The following is a 23,912-nucleotide window of genomic DNA, read 5'->3' on the forward strand; positions in this document are numbered from 1 at the left end:
TTTGGAAACGTGATATATCAAGCTAGTTTCAGTGTGTGTGTCATTCACCACACACATGGAGTGCCCATGACTTTCCCACCCTATGTTAGGACCCCTGGGTTTATAGGTGGAGAAGGCGTATACTAAGCTGAGAAGACTATAATCATTTTATGATAAGGATTTTAAACCTGGAACCCATGGATATGTTTGGGGGTGCTCCTCAAACTCCTACAATTGTATGTAGACTCTGAATGTTTGTGCATTTTCCCAAGGAGAGGGTCTGGGCTTTCATCGGCTTCTCAGAGCATCCATGACTCCCGGAAGATTAAGGACTACCACTTTCAAGGGACAAATTCTACACATGTGGAAAGTTCAGTGACAGGGCAAGAAGGTGTTTAGCAAAGGGCTAGGTAGAGAAGGCGGAGATCCTTGGGGTGTCAGATCAGAGGAGGAAAGGATTCGTAGAGGCTGCAGTGGTCTGAAAGGACATCCTGGAGGTAGGTGAGACTTGTGTCCTAAAGAGTGAGTGAAATTGGTGAAGAGACAGAAAAAAGACATTAGGGCATTCCAGGCTGGGGGTGTGGGTGCTTGAGCAGAGCTGACCAGCCAGACTCTGAGCTGGACTCATGTCTCAACAGACCTTGCAAAGCTGCTCCTCACCCTTGGGGGCTCCTGACTCCATTTGGCACCCCAGAATTGGGCTTATGAGCTCTGTGGGGCTTAGTGCCAATGGATCCAACATCACAGGTCACTCCATGACCAGGAATCTTGACTCTATTCCATGGCCACAGGCCACAGGCTGACAAATCCTCACCCCCAGTTCTAGCAATTGCTAAAGATGACAAAGAGGGTCAGGTAAGAGAGTAAAGGTGATCCAAGGCCAACCTGTCCTCACTGTGTCCTTTCTGCTACAGGGTCATGAGAGTGGGGAGGGCCAGCAGGCTGGATGTCATACAGGAAGGACTGGCCTGTGGCTGGATTGAGGACTCTTGCCAATATTTGTTTTCCTGGAGGCTTTCAGTGCTGTGCTCTAACCTGGTCCTTCTCTGCAAATAGTTGCAGGCGATTGCAATGATGTGTGGTTGCAGTGCCACAGACTCCGAGGCCCTGCTGCGGTGCCTGAGGGCAAAATCCTCCCAGGAGTTGCTGACCATCAGCCAGGTGAAGGGGGAAGTGAGGGTTTGGGGGCAGGGTTGCCCTTTGAATGGAGTGCTAGACAAACCCTACCGCTCTTATTTATTTTGACCTTGGACTTGGAAAGATGGGGGCTGGGAATTCATATAATGGCTATAAAAATGTGGACTATAGGACCCTTACAGGTAATTTAAGGAACTTGATTGGCCAGGAGTGCCTACCTAGCCTGGAGAAGATTCAGCAAAATACAAATTGCAAAAGTTGTGTCTCATTCATTGAAGGCATCTCACTAGGAAGAGGGACCATACTTGTTTCATAAGACCCTGGAAGCTAAAGTCAAGATCAAGAGCTGGAAGTCCTGTTAGGAAGCCATTGTGGCTTGTTATGACCAAGAACTTTCTGAACACTCTGAAAAAAGAATCTGCTCTTTTAGAAGGCAGTGAGACACCCACCTGGGGGGGGGGAGGGGCAGTGCAGGAAGGGTCCCAATGACAAATTTCAGCCACTGAATGATTCATTGGACTGAATGATCTTTTATGTCCCTTCTGACCTTGAGAGCTTCTGACAGTCCTTGGAAGAGCAAGGTCATTATCTGTCAGATTCCAACAGTTGTTAAATGGTTATTTGGCATAAATTGAGGATTTGCTGTGAGCTATGCTGAAGTCTGGGAAGTGGACAAGTGTCTAACCCACTTCCAAACAAAGACCTAAAAAAAAAAAAAAAAAAAAAGAATAGAGCCCAAATGTTGCTTCTTGAGACCCAAGAAATATGCAGCCTGATCCAGGGGACAGCGCTGAGTAGGACATTGTAGGAAGGCGTTCACACCAACCCTCACTGCCCTGGCCGTCCTCTCCCCTCACCACTCTGCCCATTGCATCTGGCCAGTGGTTCTCACACTTGAACGTATCACAATCACCTGCAGGGTTTGTTTTGAAAAAGTTGTCTGGACTGTACCCCCAGAGCTTTGCATTCAGTAGGCCTGGGGTGGGACCTGGGAATTTGCATGTCAAACAAGTTCTTAGGTGACACTGATGCTGCTGGTCTGGGAGCCACGCTTTGAGAACTACTGTGCTAGGCTGTTTTTCAATTAGGTAGATGCTATTCTTACCTGCTATTAGCTGAGGAGGAAACTAAGGCACGGAGGAGTTGACCCCCTTGCCCAGGCAGCACGGATGCATTGGGATGGGCCAAGAGTGGCTTCCTTTTCCTTTCTTACCACATTTTGCTAGAGTGGGTTGGCTCAGCATGGCTAGGGTTTGGGGGCAGCAGATTTTGCGGACAGAGACAGCTTCTGATTTTTCTTATTTCAGGGAACCAAGTCTTTTACTCGAGTGGTTGATGGTGTTTTCTTTCCTGATGAGCCTCTAGAACTATTGAATCAAAAAACATTTAATCCAGTTCCTTCTATCATTGGAGTCAATAACCACGAGTGTGGCTTCCTGCTGCCCATGGTAAGAATTTCGTCTGTTCCTCCCATTGCTCCCTCCACAGTGAGGCAGGGGTTTGCTCCCACAGCAGGTCACTCCCATAGACGACACAAGTGTTGTGAGGGCTGGAGCCCATCAGCGGAGTACACGACAGTCATTGTTCCTCCCTCTGAAGAAGGGTAACTGGGGATCAGGGTCATTCACAGCAGGTATTCACCCTGCCCCTCATTAGGTTTATGGAGAAAGAACTCTGTAAAACACGAAGAGACGATGAGATCCATTTGAGCTTTGTTCAAAACATGACAAATTCTCATTTCAAATAAGCACAGTAACTACTTCAGAGGTGAAATCCATGTAGGTTCAGAAAACTTCAGGCCTTTACATGTTCATGATGTTCAGCCTCAGTTCTAGCATCTGGGTTTCGAAGAATGTTCTCTAAGCTGGTGCAAGTTGCAAAAGCATTGACTCACTTCATTCATTCAATAAGGATGAACCGAGCACTTACTTTAAGCTCTGAGCTCTTCTAAAACATGAGCTCTTATAAAACCTGACAGTGACCAAGTCACACGGCTCCAGCTTTCTGATGCCTCCATTCTGAGGGCAGAAGCAGATGAAATGCGAGGCTGAGAGGATGGTCTCTGCGAACGGTGGGGGCTGTGCAGAACGTGCGCTGGGGGAGAGAGCTGCCTCAGGGGGAGAAAAGGTGGTCGGGAAAGGCTTCCCTGAGGAGGGATCATCTGAGCCGAGGCCTGAGTGCTGGGGAGCCACGGTTCCTTGACCTTGTGGTTTGAGAAGGCCCTCCACCTTTGAAATAAACTTAGACCTGTCCTCGGAAGAGTGGAGTGTTCGAATTCCTCCCACCATCACAGCTCACTCATGTAGACCAACCTCCTCTCAAGCTGGGGGAAATGAGCTGGTGAAGTACAGAGCTTTGTCAAGTTGGTGGCCACAAATCCCAGCTTCTGAACATACAGAGAGGGTCCTTAGAGGTTAAATATGCTTGTGGACAACTTCAGTAACTATGGGGCTTCCCTCATATTCCAGGAGACAAATATGTTTAAATATCTACCCTAGTGATTCATTCCTCCCAAGATTTTTAGCAGAAAATGTGCCAGGGAAATTCATTTGACAAGTGAATAGTATTTTTACCCCCTCATTTTTAAACTGTAATATTGGCCAGGAAGGGGACATTTAACAAATAATTTCTCGTAGCTCTTACTGTGTACCAAGCAGAGCCTGTGTTCTTAACCGCCAGCCTCACCACTTCAGTAACTGCCTGCCAGCTGCTGGCTTCTCAGAGGCCCTGATTGCAAAAGTCTTTGGAAAGTAAAGAGCAAACCACTAGTCTTGAGATTCTCTGGCTTCTCTTTGAACTTAGTGTCGAAGCCAAGCTGTGGCCTGTATTATTTGCTAGAGCTGCCATAACAAAACACCACAGACTGCGTTGCTTAAGCAACAGGAATTTACTTTTGCATAGTTCTGGAGGCTGGGAAGTTCAAGATCAAGTTCAAGGCGCTGGCCAGTTTGGTTTCTTCTGAGGCCTCCCTCCTTGGCTTACAGGCGGCTCCCTTCTAGCAGTGTCCTCACATGGTCTTTTCTCTCTGTGCGCACAACTCTGTTTTCTCTTTGCATGTCCAAATTTCCTCTTCTTATAAGGACACCAGTCGGATTGGATTAGGGCCCAACCTAACGTCCTCATTTTAACTTAATCTCCTCTTTAATAACCCTGCCTCCACTCACAGTCACATTCTGAGGTCCTGGGGTTAAGGCAGCCCATTACATGGCCTTTCCACAGGGAAGCTGCTAAGGTCCCACAAGACTACAGGTGTAATAGGGAATGGCCGCCTTTCATCAAACGTGAGGAGAAACCATTGCTTAACCAACCCGCTGAGGCTGCTTCCACACATGGACCCCTGGGGGCTGAAAGGGTTCCTGCTTTTCCCAGCCTCCCTTCTGAAACGTGGGTGCCTGGGCCCTCACAAAGACCATTTCCCTTTCAATGACCTGATGTGCTCACAGGTGCCCTCTTCTCTCCACAGAAGGAGTTTCCTGAGATCCTCAGGGGCTCCAACAAGTCCCTCGCCCTGCACCTGTTGCACACAATCCTGGTAAGTAAATTCTGAATTCCGAAACCTACCTGGGACCAAGGCTCATATTCACTACCTGCCAACCAGGCGGTAGACTAGGTTCCTGCAATACTGAGGAGCACGATTTAACATTTATTCGTTCACTCCCTGCACATATGCGTCCCAGACATGAGGATGTAGAGATGGATCCCTTTCCTTCCTCCCTCTCATCTTTCCATAAACATTTATTCTGCGTGTGCTCTGTGCCAGGTTCGTTTCACTCACATATTCATTGGTCAGATGTTTATTGAGCGTCCCATGCCCCAGCACTTCGCTAGGCCCTGGGGTGCAGTGACAAGCAGGCATGTCCCCTGCACTTGCAGAACCTGTAGACTGTGGGGTGGACAGACCCGATGAGACGCTTCAGTGCGTTGCTACGCCAATCAGGACAGAAGGATGTCCAGGGGCCCACGGTGTCTGCAGGAGGGAGCAGATGGCTCACCCGGGGAAGGCTTTTGGAGGATGGGTTAGGTTTGTCTGGTGGATTCAGGGGCAGGGGTGAGGGGAGCCGGAGGAACTACGAGAGCCAGTTAGGGGCAGAGCAGTGTGAAGAGATCAGCGCAAGGGGTTGGCTGCAGCAGAGGAGGATGCTTGTGGCTGTTACACATCATGGAAGGAATAGAAAGTTCATCCCAGGGGCTGGGAACGGAAGAGTGACATGATTCAATATCCATCTGAGAGTCCGGTGGCTGCAGAGGGGACCAGAGTGGAGGCAGGGGCCCCTCAGGCCCTCAGGCTTAGATGGGATGTTGGATTAATCTTGGCTACCTGGTGATGACAGTTGGGACTAAAGTTCGAGAGATATTTAAAATATAAGTTGCACAGTAGAATCTCTCAGGCTGGATTGGAGATGGCCTCACCAAGGAAGAAGTCATTGATGTGGGCCTCGGGAAGGGGAATATCTGAGCAGGAGGACATTTCAGGAAGAAAAGGTATCTTGAACTGGGTCCCAGGAGCAGGAAGTGGGGTGTGTGGGAAGGTGCATTGAGGACCTGAAGAGCCTGCAGTCCTCCTGGGGCCCAGTTGCATGCCAGGAGGTACTTTTTAAATGGTAAGTTCTACCTGGTGCAGATGGCATAGCCTTGCTCCAGGACCCAGGGGCCTGCACTGTGACTGCCCTGTTGGGCTCACCAGAGGCTCCACAAAGCTTCTGTACCCACCTTGGATACTTCGAGCATGGAGGGGTCTGCTGGTTATATGGTCCAGGTGGGAGGAACTCGCACCCGAGCCAGGACCTGCTGCAGAGCCCTTACTTGCTCTGGGCCTGATTAAAAGCAGTTGGCCTTCGGAGGGCCCGATGGACAAGTCTGAGCAGTGGTTTGTGATGTGGTATGTGGTGCCTCCAAATGCCAAGGAAACCTGTGAGGGGTTGTGCCTCTGTTAGAGTTGGGAGTTTGAAGTGCAACAACTTGTCTCAGCATTCTACAGAGTACCAGACCCCTGAGAACATCACCAACGTGGCAGGCATGAACCTTCATGGATTCACCTTCCACCCTCCAGCATCTGTGCTTGGGGCGAGCTGAGGGCTTACAGACTGAGGCAGCCTGGTACCAGGTCAAGGAGAGCATGGAATGCCCTGCTACAGGACTTGGCCATGGGTCTCAGGGAACCAAAAGAACTAAAGACCTGCTCTCTACCAGCAAGATTTTCTCTTTGCATCGAGTGTCATCCTCTGAATACCCATTTTTTGGTAGATGAGGGAACTCCAAGAGACCAACTAGCTTAGATCAATTAGCAAAGGCCTGGAGGCAGTGCTGGTACCGGGAGTAGGGCTGGCTTCATGGGTGTGGGACCTGTGTAGTCAAAAAGGGCCTTGCCCTGCTGATGTGGCTCAGCAGTTGAGCATCGACTTAGGATCCAGGAGATCTCGGTTCGATTCCCAGTCAGGGCACATGCCCAGGTTGCAGGCTCCATCCCCAGCAGGGGGCGTGCAGGAAGCAGCCGATCAATGACTCTCTCATCATTGATGTTTCTCTCCCTCTCCCTTCCTCTCTCTGAAGTCAATAAAGATATATTAAAAAAGGGGGGGCGCATTATCCTCAGAAGGGACCTACACTTGGTTGGGTGTTCTGTTGTCACCATCTTGAAATTCTTGTAATTTTTAAACAATTTTTCACTTGGCATTGAGCATTTTCACTTGGCACTGGGTCCCTCAAATGATGTAGCTAGCCAGTTCTGCCCAAGGGTAGCTGCTTTGAAACATTTCAGAGAGACATGTGTACTGCGATTAAGAGCATGGGACTGAGATGCAAATAGACTTCTGAAAGAATCACGATTCCACCAGTTTGCACAAACCACTTAATCTCTCCAAGCCTCAGTTTCCTCATCTGTGAAATGGGCTGATTTTGACACTTGAACCACAGGCTCCCTGTGTGGATTCAATGAGGCAGTGCTTGTGGAGCATGTGGAATCATGCTTGCACAGGCATATGCCTCACGTGTGGGCTGCTGTCACTGACCTGGATCTCTGTGACCATCATCTTTCGCAGCACATTCCCATCCAGTATCTACACTTCGTGGCTAATGAATACTTCCATGGCGAGCAATCTCTGTTTGAAATTCGAGACAGTTTTCTGGACTTGCTTGGAGATGTATTCTTTGTGGTTCCCGGGGTGGTCACTGCTCGATGTCACAGAGGTGAGTCCCAGAGCCACCCCCCTGCAGGGCCACAGCACAGCGAGGCTGGTGGCTGCAGGGATCCTTGTGCTTGCTGACCGGCCACCTGCTCTGGCCTTCTGTTCCCTCACTGAGAGGGACCTCCCAAGGGTGGCTGGGGCATAACCCCGCACGCCAACCTTCGCAGTTCCCCTGCCTTTCGGAATTCAGGAATGTTGATCTGTTCTCACTGTTTTTGTTCCTTCCCCTTCCTTCAGGACCATGGAGAAAACTCCTACCTCCCCATCATTTTGGGGGGCTAGTCTCTCAGGTTACTTTCTGTTTGGAAGTGTCTCCCCAAATGTATTAGCTATAAGGAGCGGTGGAGCATTCTGAAAGAGAAGATTACTCGTGGGGACACAAACCTAGCCTACCTTCCCTCCCTCCCTCCCTCCCTCCCTCCCTCCCTGCCTGCCTCCCTCCCTCCCTCCCTCCCTCCCTCCCTCCCTCCCTCCCTCCCTCCCTCCCTCCCTCCTTCCTTCCTTCCTTCCTTCCTTCCTTCCTTCCTTCCTTCCTTCCTTCTTTTCTTCCTCTTTACTCTCTTTACTCTCTTTTCCATTCCCCTTTCCTTTCCTATAAGAGACTTATGTTAGAACTAAAGATACAAATAGGTTGCAAGTGAAAGGAGGGGAAAAGATATTCTATGCAAACAACTAAAAGAGAGTTCGCATGGCTATCTTAGTATCAGACAAAATAGACATTAGACAAAATTGTTACAGACTAAAAGAGACAGAGAAGCACATCATATAAAGATAGAAGAGTGAATCCATCGAGGAGATATAGCAATAATAAGTCCATATGCACCTTACAACAGAACCCCACAATATATGAAGCGAAAACAGAATCGAAGGGAGAGTTTTACATTAATAGCTAGAGACTTCAATAGTAGCTAGAACAACTATACAAAAAATAGACAATGAAATAAAAGATTTGAACAACAACAGGTCAGGGCACATTCTTCTCAAGTACACATGGAACATCCTCTAGAATAAACCATATATTGGACCACAAAATAAGTTTCAATAAGTTTAAAAATATGTAAATCATACCTAGTATCTTTTCCAACCACAATGAAATGAAATTAGAAGTCAATAACAGAAGGAAACTTGGAAAATTAACAAACATTTGGAAATTAAAAATAGCATACTTCCTTTTTTTACATTTTAAAAAACTATGGCAAAATATGCATAACAAAAAATTTACCACTTTAGCTATTTTTAAACATACGGTTCAGTGGAATTAAAGTTTATTCACATTGCTGTTCAGTCATCACCACTATCCATCTCCAGAGCTTCTCCATCATCTTAAACTGAAACTCTACCCCCTACGCAATGACTCCCCGCTCCTTCTGTCTCTGTGAATGTGACTATTCTAGGTACCTCGTGTAAGTGAAATCATGCAATATTTGTTCTTTTGCATCTGGCTTAATTCACTTCGCATAATGTGTTCAAGATCCACCTATGTTGTGCCATGGATCAGAATTTCATCCTTTTTTAAGGCTGAACAATATTCTGCTGTATGTATAGATCACATTTTGTCCATCCATTCAGCATCGTTGGGCATTTGGGTTATCTCTACCTTCTGGTTTTTGTGAATAATGTTGCCGTGAACATTGATATGCAACTATCTCCTCAAGATGAATTCCTTTGAATTCATCTGGGTGCCCATCTGGAGGTGGAATTGCTGAATCACATAGTAATGCCATGTTTAATGCCGTGTGTTTTTCCACATCGGCTGCAGCGATTTACATTCCCACCAGCGATACACAAGAGTTTCAGTTTCTCCACATCTTCACCAACACTTATTTTCTATGTGTTTTTTTGTTGGTTGGTTGGTTGGTGTTTTTTTAAATAATAGGCATCCTAGTCATGGCTGTAAGCAGTATCATGGCTGTGATTTGCATTTCCCTAATGATTAGTGATGTTGGTGCTTTAATGGGAGACTTTGTAAGCATGATCGCAATTATCCAGTAGAGGGGGGAAATGGTGATTCAGAGAAGGTGGGGACATCAGAGAGAAAAGACCCTTAGCGGAAGAGAGGTGAAGGAATATAGGATGCACAGAGCGTCTTGGAAGCAGGGGAGAACTTTGCTTTGTTTGTTTTTGGCCATTGAACTGGGCCCATGAGAGGAAGTCACAGGGGGGTAGGCATTGCATCAGCATGAAGGGCATTTTGTGAAAAGTAGGAATCTTGCCCTCAGGCTGCCCTGGAGGGGTGGTGAATTCTTTGTCACCAGGGCTGTGAGGGCCTCTGGAGCAGGAAATGCCAGCCTTGGGTAAGGAAGAGGGAAGTTAGCTTTGTTCAAGTCACCTCTTGTATGGGGCTGGGAATCCAGGACTAGATGGGTGGGGATGCAGGGCCAGCCGCAGCTCCCCCGTGCCGGTGTCTGCCACGGGCTCTGTCCTCTGTCCCTGCAGATGCTGGCGCCCCTGTTTACTTCTATGAGTTTCAGCACCGGCCCGACTGCTTCAAGGACACGAAACCGGCTTTCGTCAAAGCCGATCACTCTGATGAAATCCGCTTCGTTTTCGGAGGTGCCTTCCTGAAGGGTGATGTCATATTTGGTAAGGAAATGGCCTCCGGGCCCCTGCTCTTGCCGGAGCACTGGGGTGACCAGGAGAGCACAGGGCGCCCCCCTGTTTGCATGAAGCCCTCACCGCCCCAACTTCATGCGGGAGCCGGAGGACTAGTTTTAATTTACTTGTTCGATCTCTGGTTTACAAATGACCTGCTCCTGGAAAATACCCCCCACTCGTATTTTTAGAAACCGAGATGAGAAAGAGCTGCCAAGAGTTGCTTGAAGAGTACTACAGCTTAAAGGGGCTGGCATTTCGAAGCACTCAGGCAGTCTCCCCTTTTTAAAAATCAGAACCACTTTCTTCCATCTCTGACTACTGGTCTCACCGCCCCCCACCCTTTTCAGAACTCCCACAGGGCTACCACCTAGGCCTTTAAAAGGCAAGAACCTCATTTTTTCATAAGCCCAGCCCAAAGCGGCCTGGATCCCAGTGATCTAATGTGAATGCTTGTGAGCCGTTACCCCTGAGGTTCGCTCAGGTATTCCTGAACTTATGACCTGTTCAGTGCCTAAAATAATAAGCCAGTCAGATGAGATTATCAACAGAAAATCCTACAGAAACTACACACAGAAAATATGGCTAAAATATTTAGTTTTAGACATTTGCACCATGCAGGCTCTTGGCCAGTTCTTGCTGGCCTCTCGACAGTGAGGACAGAGCCTCTCTGGAGTGTGGGTGTGCGCTTGGTTTAGTGGCTTCTTCATCGTTTCATCTACAGATTCCCACCTTGTAATACCAGTAACAACAGCTACTTCTTAGGTTGTCCTGGGGAGTAAATGAAATAGTTCTCATAAGCACACAGTGAGTGATACTATTATTAGTGTTACTCAGCAACCATTACTGAGCCTGGACTATTTGATGGATACATGGACTCTCCCAACTGGAAAAAAATGAATGACATATGTGTCGAAGGGTTAAATTCCTTCGTATCTAAAGAACTCCTGAAATCAATGAGAAAATAAACCACCCAGTAGAAAACTGGGTAACAGATACAGTTTGTGGAAAAGGAACCGTGAGTGGCTTTCAAAGGTGAAAATCCACTCGACCTCACTCTCAGCGAGAGGACTGCAGACTTACTTGACTGAGGAATTGTTTTTCATTGGTCAAGGTTGGGAAGAACAGTACGTTTTACATGATCACTGGAGCAGGCGTGGGGAAGCGGACAGCCTCATGTAGTAACGGAAAACCTGATGAAAATCTTAACTGCATATGGTCTTTAGCCTAGCAATTCAACTTTTAGGGATTTTTGTGCAATTAATTATACTTCCCCATGTGCAAAAATATACCTGCTCACTAAAATATTGCTTTTACCATCAAAAGTCTGGAAATAATGTAAAGATCCATTAGTAGAGTACTGGATACTCTATTACATATTTATATGATTGCATATAAGTATATATATTTATAGAAAAATAAATGATAATAAATGGATGTTTTATAGGCAACACTGTAGAATTATCTCCTAGATAGGATTTTAGCAAAAAGATGCAGAATCTGTGCCCATTACACTACTGCGTGTGCAAAACCTGTCTGCCTAAGCCCATGTACCTGTCTAGCTGCTTTCGGAGGGCGCCCAAGAACCTGGGAGCAGTGGCTGCCTCAGAGGCTGGTAACAGTGGAGAGAAGAGATGGGAGGGAAACTAATTTTTATTAGATGCTCTTCCTGTATTTTGGGTTTTGTACTTTGAGCAAAATGCTTTGAGCATTACTTTTTCAAATAAAGAAATACAGTAATTAGAGACAGAGAGGGAGAGAGAGATGGTCTCTGTCCCTCAAGGAGCTGGGAGCCTCAGGGGAATGGCTGGGAGAGCATGGGGTGTACAGGGAAGAGGTGTGTTCAGCCTCCGCCATTTGGAAGCCGTGGTTTTTGGGGCAAGTCACAGGTGCCCTGAGCCTCGGCACCTGCAAATCCCAAATGAGCCGAATGGCTTGGCAGCCTGGCGAGGACCCAGCGGGAGGGGACGCGTGGGCGGCGCTCATCAGACGCTGGCGCCTCGGGCTTCTGGCGAGCGGTGTGGGACCCGGGGTTTGTCATTGTGTCCTTCAGAAGGGGCCACGGAGGAGGAGAAGCTGCTGAGCAGGAAGATGATGAAATACTGGGCCAACTTCGCGCGGACCGGGTGAGTGAGCCCGCGGGCCTGCCCACCGCCGGGCGTCCGAGGGCGGCAGCTCACCCCGTTTCTGCTCTCACTCCCAGGGACCCTAACGGGGAGGGCCTGCCTCTGTGGCCGGCCTACGATGCGAAGGAGCGGTACCTGCGGCTGGACTTGAACCTGAGCGTGGGACAGAGCCTGAGAGCGCCGGAGGTGGCGTTCTGGGCGGAGACCCTGCCCCTGCTAATGTCCACTTCCGAAGGGTGCGCCGGCCCCCTTTCCTCCTTGGCGCTCCTGTCTGCGCTCCTGCCTTTCCTTTGCTCTTGCGCTCATTGAGAGGTTCTCTTTGTGTGAATTTGGTTTTCCTTCCACTGCGGTTTCTCTCACCATCATCGGCTTCTTTCTGTGATTAGCTGCTTTATGGAATCAGCTGCTTTAGCTGATCCTTCGGGGATTCATCTCAACATCAAAAAATCGCAATTTGCCTTGAAGGCTACCAGATTTCTTCAATACATCTGCAGGAGAGGGCTGGGCTATTTTTTAGTTGGCATGATGATGATCTTGTTATGCATATGAAATAAAAGCAGAGTGTAAAATATGTACAGGGAACAGAATTTAATTCTGGGCTGAAAACTACACCCCCGCCCCCAACATCCAAGATGAAGTGGACTGTCTATCAGAGAAGGCGTCTGCTTGTGTTACCTGAAATGTGAGTCTTCCAGCCTCGATCCAGGCAGGTTTCAGCCACAAGCCAAGCATGGATGTCCTGAACATCACTGGCTTGAACAGGGTTCCTTCTGTGGCTCAGAGACATGTGGGGGAGGGAGGCATGCCAAGAGCCTCCTCTCAGCAATGGAAACCAGACATCCTCTAAGGTCAGGAAGTCAGAAGTCAAACCTCATGCAGCAAGATCAGGCCAAGGACACCAAGGACAAGAGATGCTTCCCTGATGGGGTTGAGACTAATCGACCATTCAATAAATCTACACTGGGTGCCTGCTATGTACCAGGCACACCATATCGGTGTTAAGCCCCCAAATGCTGAGCAAACAACAAGCAGACACTTAAGCAAATGATTATCTTATAAGTTTATTAAGTTCGCTCAGTGAAAGTAAGGTATTTTAAGAAAGTATAACAAGAGAACCTACTTTAGGTTGAAGTCTTAGGAGGTTGTCTCTGGAAAAATAACATTTATAGTAAAAAAAAAAAAAAAAGATGAATTAAAGTTACCCAGATGATAGGCAGAGAGAATTGTACATACCATCATTCAGAGGATGCATTTTTACTCTTTAGATCCACATAATCCCTGTTATATCCTAATATTATGGATCAGGGTAATTCATTTTTCTCTGTGATGGCTTCAAGGTTACACATGAAGTGCATGGAATAGGAGGGTTTCTGAGATGTCAGTAACTTAGGGCTCATCTGAGTCAGAGATCTCCAACCCATTGTCTGAATCTGGTCCCCAGAAGTGTTTTCTTTAACCCACATGAGGTAAAAAATGTTTTGGAATTAGTTTCTAACTAATCTTAAATTAGGGGACTGTCACATTAAAAGCCCTGTTTCCAGCTTCTCCAGAAAAAAAAGAAAGAAGGGAGAACTGGCAACATTGGAGCTGCATTCTCACATGGTAACCGGGACTTCTGACAACTCACACAGCATCTTTGTGCAAATTAGAAGGTATCCTTTCTTCAAAACCCTCTACAGACATCTTCCAGGACACTGTCATTGATAAAGATCTCCATCTCTGAGGTGAGCAACACCTCGTCTGAAGTAGTGTCCTTGCGCAGTGTGCCACCTGCACAGCTGTTCTCAGTGACCCTGACAGCGCAATCCACAGAACTGAGTAGTGACGACCCCCATGACAAAGGCATGAGCTCTCAGCTGTCCAGTCCTCACTGTTCCCCTGAGTCCTATGCCTGGCCCTTTCCACTCATTGATATTACCTGGCCTCGGAAGGTATTTAAGTTTGGACCCCTGACCTCTCATTTTACAGTAATCTGGAAAGGTGAAGGGAGTCCCTCAAGATCCCTTAGTGAGTTAGCAGCAGATCAAGCCCAGGCCTGGAGTCTCTCATCTCTCCAGAGCAGGTCTCTTCCTTCCAGGCTGCTCGCCTCTCTCAACATACATTCCCAGGCTGTTGGATTGTCTCCGGCTTAGGTGACGATGGGAAGGCTGGATCAGTGATGCTGAGGACACTTTATAGCTCTGGGAGGAGGGCTGAGCCACATGAAGCAAGCTGGGACTTCAGTTGCTTCTACAGCTGCGGAAGGCTAATTTCTACATTGACATCTCAGTAAACTAACAGCTAGAAAACATCACTCAACTCATTTTTAAAATATAACCCTATTAAATAGCATTACACATATTATTTATATACTGCTCACAGTCTCAGCATCCTCAAATATAGTTCTAATTTTGGTCGGTGTCTTGTAAGAGAGAGCGTATTTCCCAATCACCCAGATCCTGGGCCCTCTTCCCTGCTCAGTCCCATCCACAGGCAATAAGATGTATCCCTGATTTACACTGAAACATAAATACCCCTGGCGTCCTGATTTCTTCCTTTAACTCAGGGGTTTCTATTAAGGGTGTAACTAGGAGACCAACTTTGGAAGGCTTTCCCAAAATTCCAGTGCCCTGGGGGGGGATCGGCTGGCACCTGGACATCCATATTTGCAGTTTCCAGGCATCCAGTGCACCCCCCTGATCAAGAACTGCTGAGGATTAATGACGTGGCACATGCATATTCTAAGTTGCTAAAGGATCTTTTAACAAGATCAGCTTGCGTATCTGCCTGTTGTGGCTGCATCAGTCTCAAGCCACCAGCAGGCTCCTGGACGTGTGTGGGCACCATTTGATGAGCAACTTTGGGAGTGAGTACATTTATTTTGTAAAATTATTTCTGGCATCTGGATTTACAGAGAAGATGGGCAGGGTCAAAGGCCATGCCCTTTTAAAATTACTCTTACGATCTACAAAGTCACTTCATATTCATGGGAAACACAGGTACATGGATTTCACAGGCAACTCTGCCTTTTCGTTATCGCAAAAGGAAAGTAATTACTTTCTAACTGTAAATTAAACATTTAGTTTTTTTTACAGAAAATCCTTCTCTTCCCCCCAAACAATCTTGGACCTGGATCACTAAATCAAACCGAAACCCAGATTCCAGACAGACCGAACGTCTTTCCCGTGAGTTCCCTGACGTCCGCAGAAGGGGACCCTGCTTCCCGACGGTGCAGCAGGAACTTGGCAGGAAAAACACCCGTCGAAAGTTTCATTACTAACCGGCACCATTCCTCCTTGGCCTTTCCCAGGCAGCACTTGGGAGGTGAGAAGTCCCCTGCGACCCGAGAGGCCTGACCGGAGGAGCTGGGGCAGAGCGGAGCTGGGCCGGCAGCGCGCTGCTTTCTCAAGCCCCTGCTCCCCCATCCCGCCGGGAGCTGCCTGCCGGGCGGGAAAGAGTGCCCCCCCCCCCAGGGTGCTTTGGATTCTGGACCTTTCTGCGCAACCCCAAAGTCCAGTTCTCCTCCCTCTTAGCCTCTGGCCCTGGCTGCAGGTCAAGATTTTTCCCCAGGGAGGGGGAGGAGGGCTCATTCCTGTGCCCGGGAAGCTGCCCTGCCTGGCACTGCCCTCGGCGGCGCCAATGCAAGACAAACCGCCGTCCCCACAGCGGGGACAGGCCTGCTCCGTCACAGCCCCGCTGGCTGCTGAGAGTTTGCATTAGGAGCTCGTTTTATCCCCTGGCCAGGGAGAGCGGGGAGAGGAAGGTTTGCCTTATCGCCTGGTTGTGTGAAGTACAGAGCAATTCCTTGGCAAAAACTGCTGTTCGCCGCCGAAGGGTCAGAATTCAAGTTTGGCCTTAAGGTTGGAAAGAGGGTAAAAGCCAGCAGGGGTGTGGCGGAAGCTGCGAGGGGTATTCAGTGGGCGCCGGGCGGGGGGGGGGGGGGGTGCCGTCGTCCAGGTGGCTGGAGCACACCTTGGAGGCCTAGAGGGGTAGCTTTCAACCTTGACGTGAAGGAAATGGATTTCTTCCTTTCCGGGGGGATGATTGATAAAAAGTGAGTTCATCTACTCCTCTAGCTGTCCGTCCATCCGTCCGTCCGCCCGCCTGTCCATCTATCATCTATCTATTGGATCTATCTGTAATTATGTAATTACACTTGAAGCTCTCTTTATTTCCTGGAATTTTCATGCACAAGAATCAATATATTCAATATATGCTTTAGGCGAGTTTAAACAGGGTTTCTGTTGGTACATACAACAGAGAATTGATTAAAATAATTGCACATTTCACTATTCACATTTTAGTCTATGTCTATAACGTACATAGTCTTTAGTAACTTTATCTATAGCGATCTTGTCTCCTCTATTAGATAGTAAGTTCTTAAGACCTGAAGCAAATCTTTTAAATATAATATGACATATATAAGAAAGTATATACAGTGTAATATAATATATATGTTGATATATAGTATATATGTTATATATTTATATATATAATGTGTGTGTGTGTGTGTGTGTATATATATATAGAGAGAGAGAGAGAGAGAGACCTGATGAACTGTCACTGACTGGCCATGTTTGTGTACCCAGCACCCAGATCAAGGCACAGAAGATGACCAGCACCCCAGCATCTGATCAGGTCCATGCCCTGCTCCCCCCATTATGTCCACAGTGGTAAACCACTATCCTGACTTCTAGCGGCGTGTGGTCGTCTTCCTGGGTGTTGTGCTTTGTATAAACAGAATCGCGTACTCTTGCATCTGGTTTCTTTCTCTCAACATTCTGTTTATGACACTCCAGATAGTATGCGGCTCAGTTTTTTAATCCTTGCTGTGGAGCCATTGTGTGTGTGAGTAGGCCATAAGTTATCCATTCCACTCTTGTTGGGCACTTGGGCAGTTTCCAGTTTCAGGTTATCATGAATAGAGTAGTATGAATATTCTAGAGCTTGTCATTTAGTGGCAACCTGCATGCCTTTGTTTTGGATCTTTGCTGAGTCACGGGGGTTGTGTACAGCAACTTTATTAGACTCACCAAAAGTTTCCCGAAGTGGCTGTACAAATTTGCCCTCCTACCAGCAGGCTAAGAGATTTCCCGCTGCTCCCTGTTGTCAATACTTGGTATTTTCTGAAGGACTGCTACACTTTTATTCTTATTAATTACTGTGTTTCCTTGCTTAGTTTTGTTAGATATAACAATGGACTGACAAAATTGCACTCCACAAAATAAGTTACTTGATAGGAAAAGTGGACTATGGATGGTCAGTTAGTAACACAAGGATGGGACAACTTTGTCCACTGTCATGACCATTAGGTAGAGGACCAGGCATCGGCGTCGCCAGGGGTCACTGTTACTGTAGGCATTTCTTGAGCTTCAGGGAACTTTCTCCTTTTGACATTCAGATTTCTGGACAGAAATCATGTTATGTTGGTGCTGCCAAGGTTTCTGGTCTCTGTTGTAATCAGGTTACTGAATTCCCTGGACTCAGTTCAGTTCTAAGACTGGCAGAGACAGAGCACATATGGGGACACTGGTCTGGGGATGGGCCTTGGAGTGGAGGAGAGCTGCATTCCACATGTGCATAAATGGGAGTGTCTGCACCCCTACTTTCAGAGGCATCTGGTAACTCTAAATCCAGAGAGTTCCCCACTGTCTCCATTTGGAATCCCTTTGTCTAGGGGCTCCCTCCTCCCCATGCATGGACTTTCATTCTTTGCTCAAAAAATAGTGTCATTGTTCTGTTCCTCTTCCAGCTCCCATACTGCTGTTCCTATTGTCTCCTCTGCCATTCTGTGCCTTTAAAGACTTTATTTCATGTCCTTTTGGAAGAATTTGGGGAGGGAGTGGAAATAAATGCACGTGTTTGACCTTTCTTTATTAGGGAGTGGAGAACTTTTTTAAATGAACATTTAAAAACAGTATTATATGTGTTTCTACATTTTTTCTTTTTATTGTATTTATTGGGGTGACACTGGTTAACAAAATTTTACAGGTTTCAGGTGCACAATTCCACAACACATCATCTGTACACTGTATTATATGTTCACTATCCTATGTGGGATGGAGTTTAATGGACAGCTGGCAATTCTTGCCACAAGTAATATCCACTCAATCATGGACTTGATATGAGGGATTTTTTTCTAGTACAAAGCAAAATCAATACATGACCACTATATAAATGCTTTAAGGTTTGTTTTCACAACATCTTAAATAACCTTGCATAGCTCCAGGAATAAAACGTACTACACTTTGCTGAACACTGAGCTTTTGTATTTCTTTGCTTTAAATTACAAGAGCCTGATTGTGAGCCCGGTCCCTGCTTGCTAGAGCTGCTCTATAAAGGTTTCCTTCAGCCTTTTAAGAATTAAAAAAAAAAAAAAGAAGAAAAAAAAGAAAAATGGAAAAAGTGAATCAGAAAAGCATGTAAAAATTTAGGTCCAGAAAAGTTAAGATTGACTTACATTCTGGAAAGGGCTCAGCAAACTCAAATTGTTGTAGATTTTATTACAGACATATAGCAACCTCACACTAAAGCAGTGTCGTGTGTGTTTTCTTACACTGAGGATTATCAGAGTTTATCAGTGCCCCAGACTGTTCATGCCTTGTCCTGATTATCCCGAGCATTAAGAGGTGACAGGATTTGGAAGAGCAGAGAAGAAACATTCGAAACCATGTGGTAAAGATGGCAAAGCCACCTCCATGTAGATCAGGGATCAATAACCTCTGATCCATGTCCCAAATCCAGCCCAACACCTCGTTTGAAATAGAGTTTTATTGAAACACAGCGTGCCCATTCCCCTGGATATTGTCTGTGCTCTTTCTGCTACAACAGCAGAGTTGAGTAATTGCCACAGACACCCTATGACCCGAAAAGCCTAAAATATCCACTATCTGGCTCTGTAGAGGAAGTTTGCTGACCTCCTGATGGATCCCCGAGTGGCCGTATGGAGAATAGCACCCCAGCTCTTTTCATGAGCAAGAACCAAGCCGCTGGGACTGGAAGTCTTCCTGCCAGTTTACCCTGATTTCACCGTAGGCCCTTACTCAGCAGGAGCTAAGCTCCGAGGCCCCACGTGACCGCCTGCTGGCGGCGGCCTGAGTGCCAGTTGTTTGTGCCATGTCAGATGACTGTTTATGTCCGGGGGGCGTGCAGCTCTCTCCAGGACCCACCTCCAGGCCAAAATTTCCCACAGGTGCTCTCAGTAAAGTCCTAGAGCCAGAATGACCCCAGGGAGTTATCACCCAACTATAACACAGCACCAAGGTCTTTGAGATTTGTGAACATGTGACTTATGCCCAATGATCTGAGTGTCAAAAGGGAAATGTGCCCTGAAGCTCACTGAATTGGCTGCAATAAAGATGACCTTTGATCAAGTCAGTGCCTGGTCACCTAACTGGTGGTCATGATGTTGGACACCCACAGCTCACTTTTCCCACTGATAACTTACTTTGGGGTCTACACTTTTGTAAGCCAGTTATCGGTGTTATTACTTATATATCTCCATTCACTTTTTATTTTTACCATCCTCTAAATTTTTAAAAATGCAACGACACGTCTTCCATGCTTACCTTTATTCATGGCAAGTTATACAGGTCTTCCACTTATGGAAATGGTATAAGATTTTCTTTTTGAATGGGTATGTTTAAAGTAAAAATAATTACCACTTAAGGAAAACTGCTAACAAGACTACAGATGGTCGCTGATATGGCAAAAAAGCAGGATGTTAGTATGAGAATAACTGAAGTCCCAGAAACATTGCATGTGTTCTAGGCTGCAATGGAAAATGTCACAGAATTCTAGATTCACAGGATGTTGGTCCAGAGTGGACCGTGCATGAGAGATCACCTCACCCGTAGTCACCCGCTGCCTCTTACCACTCCCTTTCCAGAAAAAAACCCCAATGTCACCCAGCAGGCTTCCCCACCTCTGGGTGATCTTCACTGTGAAGTCTACGCCGATTAATGCTGTGATTAACGGGCAAAGCCAAATGAAGGGCACAGTAGCACCCGGGCTCACACTTGCCCAGTGCTTGCTCGAGTGCATGCTGTCCATCTGTCTGTTGAGTAAATTGATGGAGATGGAGAGGTTGGAGGGCTAATTTGGAGCCCCTAGGGGTGACTCCTAAGACCCATCCAACTGCTTAGGAGTTAAGGCCAGTTCCTGGGATTTTACTCCCCAGATCATCTAAAAGTCATATTCCCAGTCAAGTGCCACTGAAGCATGAAGCACTATGATGCAGGGGGACTATGCCTGTGAGGCAAACCGAGGTCTGGCTTCAGACCCCAGGCTCAGCCATGGCTTTTACAGAGTCACCATGAGCCAGGAATGGGCTTCCATGTTGCAGCCAGATGCGGCGAGGTCTGGAGGTGGCTCCCTCTGCGGATCGGGTTGGTGTCCCAAGCAGGCATATGATTGATTGAACAGTGGGATCTGAAGAGTAATTCACCTTCAGGTTCTATCTTTTGCTGATACAGCACCCTGCAGTTTCCATAGGCTAACAGTCATGGCTGCGTTTCCACGTTGCAAAGGCCAGTGTGTGTGTGTGTGTGTGTGTGTGTGTGTGTGTGTGTGCGTGTGCGTGTGTGTGTGTGTGCGTGTGTGTGTGTGTGCGTGTGTGTGTGTGTGTGTATTTGGTGTAGGTGATTAGAATTAGCTTGGAAGACAGCCCAGATTGTCCCATGTGGAGAGAGATATGGGTGCTCTTTATGACCTGCGTTTTTTTCCTAGATAAAAGATAGGAACCCCAGCCCAGGTCAGTTTTTATAGAAGTCACCCTTGGGGACTGATTCTAATGCTGTCACAAAGTCCACACCCCCACCACAGGGAAGCTAAGAGACTTGTCCTAAATTCCCCAGTTGAGCACCTGTGGGGCTGGGAGTTGCACAAAAAGTTTTCAGGCTTGTTCTGAGCATGCCCAGACCAGAGCCTCCCCTGTTCTACAGGCATCTTCTCGAGCCTGCCTTGGGAAGCTCACTGCCTACTAAGGTTGAAGCCTCCAAGGGAGAAACCCTTATGTAACAAGTTGCTGGACAACTCTGGGAATCTGAGAACTCTGCCCTGCCTCTCAGGGGAAAAAGGTTAGCTCTGGGTGGGCGTGGCCTGGAGGCCCCACCCGGTGCCCAGAACAAAGTCTGGGATGGGGGGGCTGTTCTGCTGTTTCCTGATTAGGCAAAAGGCAACTAGGGCAGCCTGGACCTGAGGGCTGGACCAGCACAGCCGATTGGGGACGCACAGAGACCTGCTGGCCGGGAGCTGCGGTCCTCCCAAGATGTGGATCTTCGCTCTGGTCCTGGGCTCCCTCGCAGCTTGCACAGCTTGGGGTGAGTCCTCCTGAAATACAAATAGCGGGGTCACATTTGGAAACCTGTGTCTGGTGATGAGGTGGGGGAAATGCATGCAGGACAAAGGTGTGACAGGTGCAGTTCTGAAACAGCGTGACTGGGAGTGCCAGCCCAGCCAGCCCTGAGTCCCCGTCTGCAGGAGACCGAGGGGTGCTGAACCCTGCAGACCGCGCTGCATGCATGCGGACCATCTGCAAAACTCTTGCCTCATGAAGGAGGACTTTTAGGAGCTCAGGTTTATTTCCCCCTTGTTTATTAGTCCAAATATGACCAAATCATGGAGAGTGGCTTAGCAGAATATTAATAGTGACTCCTTTCCCCCTCTCTAAAGTGAGTGTTATCAGGATACCTCTCTTGCGGGGCTGTTATTTGTTGGTTTCTAAAGAACACAATGATTGGAATGAAGGAAGTACACGGAAGAGTCCATAAATGAAGGGGTTGTTTTAAAGTGTAGTGTATTAATAGAAAATGTTGGGAAGGCCAACAGATCAGGAGCCACTGTCATTGAAAAAAATAGCGTGTTACTCCCAGTTCCCAAGAGGAGGGAGGGGGCCACACCTCCAGGGTGGTCACAAGGTGAAACCCAGGGTGAATTCAGAGATAGAGTAAGGAACTGTGGGCCAGAGCCTTGATGGTGGTTGCAATTCAGGGCAAACAGGTTTAAGATACACAAATAGACAGTTTTGACAGTTTTGGCACATATCTTGTCCTGGAGTGATTAGGGCAAGATAATACTGGTGTGGGTGTGAGAGCCAGAGAAAGAAGGCGTGCCGGGGTGAAGAGGATTACAGGCTGTGGCATGCAAGAAGGGCAATTTCATGACTATCTCTAGGAACTGGTTAACTCTAAGGGGGGCAGGCCTTCCAGAGTCAGCAATACCTCAGATGTCAGTCCATGTATCAGAAGACAAAAAGTAAAAGACGTGGAGGTTAAGACAAGGGACCTGCTAAGGGACCCGCGAATACATCTATGCCATTTAATAGATGGAGAAACAGACTCAGAGAGGGAAGTGAGCTTGCCCAAGGTCAGCTGGGAAACCGTGCTCTGGAATCTGTTGTTACCGGACTGAAGGGGTCCGTTTGCCTGCATGCATCAAAGCCCAGTAAGACATGAACAGGAGTTTGTAGCCAAGAAAGTAAGGATTAGTTAAGGAGATGGTGCCACGCCCGGAGTCACAGGTAGTTTGTGTTCAAAGACCTGGCTCCCCAGTGGCTTCTCGGGAATGGATTATATAGGGGGGCGGGAATCATTAATCATGGTGACTAATAGAGTTAGTCACGGTGACTAAGGGTCGTGGTCTCTACACTTTGGTTGGTGCTAGGGTAGGGGTAGTTCATCATTGCACTTGGTCCCGATGTCAGCCATGGAGTTGTCCAATCCAGTTTGTTCTGTGGGATGCTTTATCTTTCCTGGGTCTGAGGCTCAAACACAACTGAGGCCAAGATATGTTTGGTTTGATTGAAAGCTCTGTCTCAGTAGTCAGTTGAGCCCCACTGGAGTGGCTCAGTTGGCTGAGAATCGTCCTGCGCAGCACAAGGCTTCTGTTTGACTCCCTGTCAGGACACGAACCTGGGTTGCAGGTTTCACCTCCGGTTGGGGCGTGTACAGAAGGCAACCAATTGATGTTTGTCTGTCACCTCAGTGTTTCTCTCCACCCTCCCCCACTCCGCCACCTTGCCTCTAAGCATGTCTTTGGGTGAGCATTAAAAAAAATTGAATCAATAGTCAATTGACCCAGGACCTTTTTCCTAAGATAATTGGATGCTGAGGGCTAAATGATTAAACCAGGGAGAGGGAAGGGGGTGAGTCAGGGAGCTTGGGCGAAGCCAGTTAGAGTCAAAGGGAAAAAAGATAAAGACCAGATTAAAGAAAACTGGGTTTCTGCCCAGACGGGCGTGGCTCAGCGGTTGGGCATCGACCTAGGATCCAGGCGATCAGGGTTTGATTCCCAGTCAGGACACATGCCCGGGTTGCAGGCTCGATCCCTAGTCGGGGGCTTGCAGGAGGCTGCCGATCAATGACTCTCTCATCATTGATGTTTCTATCTCTTTCCTCCTTTCCTCTCTCTGAAATCAATAAAGATATTTAAAAAAAAAAAAAGAAAAGAAAGAAAACTAGGTTTCTGCACCTATCTCTGGCTCCTGAATCCACAGTGCTGTGGCCCAGGCCCCATCTGGATTTTCTTTTCTTTTCTTTCTGGGGGTGTGCACTCTGAGAGGCCTGGAACTGAGTGGAAAGGCAGAGTAAGAAAGGAGACAACTTAGGAGTGGGGCATTTCCTAACTGCTGGCTCACCCCTGGCAAGGCCATCCTGTTTCCCTCTTCAGAAGTCCATTCTGGCTGCCTCTGTCTCCTAAGTTTTCTCAACTGTAAAATGGGCATATTAATGCCTACCTGGCAAGGCCCTTGGGAAGACCCAATGAACTGGAATGCCCCTCTGGGACGCAGGAGATGCTCGACATATAACCATTACATATAACATAAGTGGGAACTGCTGCTGTTACCATCAGGGCACAGGTCTTGCCTGTTGGGCTTCTGTGCACTTCATGTCCCTTGAAGGTTATCACTGGCTTC

The 23,912-nt window shown here is 47.5% G+C and overlaps 2 protein-coding genes across 6 annotated transcripts in view; both read left to right on the top strand.

The window, feature by feature from the left end:
* The window catches only part of CES5A (carboxylesterase 5A), a 40,779-nt gene extending 27,596 nt beyond the window's left edge, over window positions 1–13,183 (top strand). Inside the window, exons 8-14 of the mRNA XM_081118197.1 lie at window positions 1,036–1,140; window positions 2,424–2,564; window positions 4,580–4,648; window positions 7,155–7,302; window positions 9,738–9,884; window positions 11,947–12,019; window positions 12,097–13,183. Of these exons, the coding sequence (XP_080974323.1) occupies window positions 1,036–1,140; window positions 2,424–2,564; window positions 4,580–4,648; window positions 7,155–7,302; window positions 9,738–9,884; window positions 11,947–12,019; window positions 12,097–12,328 (915 nt within the window). The 3' untranslated portion in view covers window positions 12,329–13,183. The remainder of the gene's footprint in view (window positions 1–1,035; window positions 1,141–2,423; window positions 2,565–4,579; window positions 4,649–7,154; window positions 7,303–9,737; window positions 9,885–11,946; window positions 12,020–12,096) is intronic.
* A 2,432-nt stretch (window positions 13,184–15,615) lies between these two features.
* CES1 (carboxylesterase 1) overlaps window positions 15,616–23,912 on the top strand; it is a 34,363-nt gene continuing 26,066 nt past the window's right edge. The window contains exons 1-3 of one of the 5 annotated variants that reach the window (XM_081118582.1): window positions 15,616–15,858; window positions 20,941–21,075; window positions 21,167–21,318. In XM_081118582.1, coding sequence (XP_080974708.1) covers window positions 21,267–21,318 — 52 coding nt within the window. In that variant the 5' untranslated portion in view covers window positions 15,616–15,858; window positions 20,941–21,075; window positions 21,167–21,266. Of the gene's footprint in view, window positions 15,871–15,935; window positions 16,053–16,587; window positions 16,637–20,940; window positions 21,076–21,166; window positions 21,319–23,912 lie in introns of those variants that run through there. The other 4 variants (XM_081118580.1, XM_081118578.1, XM_081118579.1 and 1 more) reach the window with 4 other exon arrangements.

This window comes from Miniopterus schreibersii (genome assembly GCF_964146895.1).
Source record: "Miniopterus schreibersii genome assembly, chromosome: 18".
NCBI classification, from domain to species: domain Eukaryota; kingdom Metazoa; phylum Chordata; class Mammalia; order Chiroptera; family Miniopteridae; genus Miniopterus; species Miniopterus schreibersii.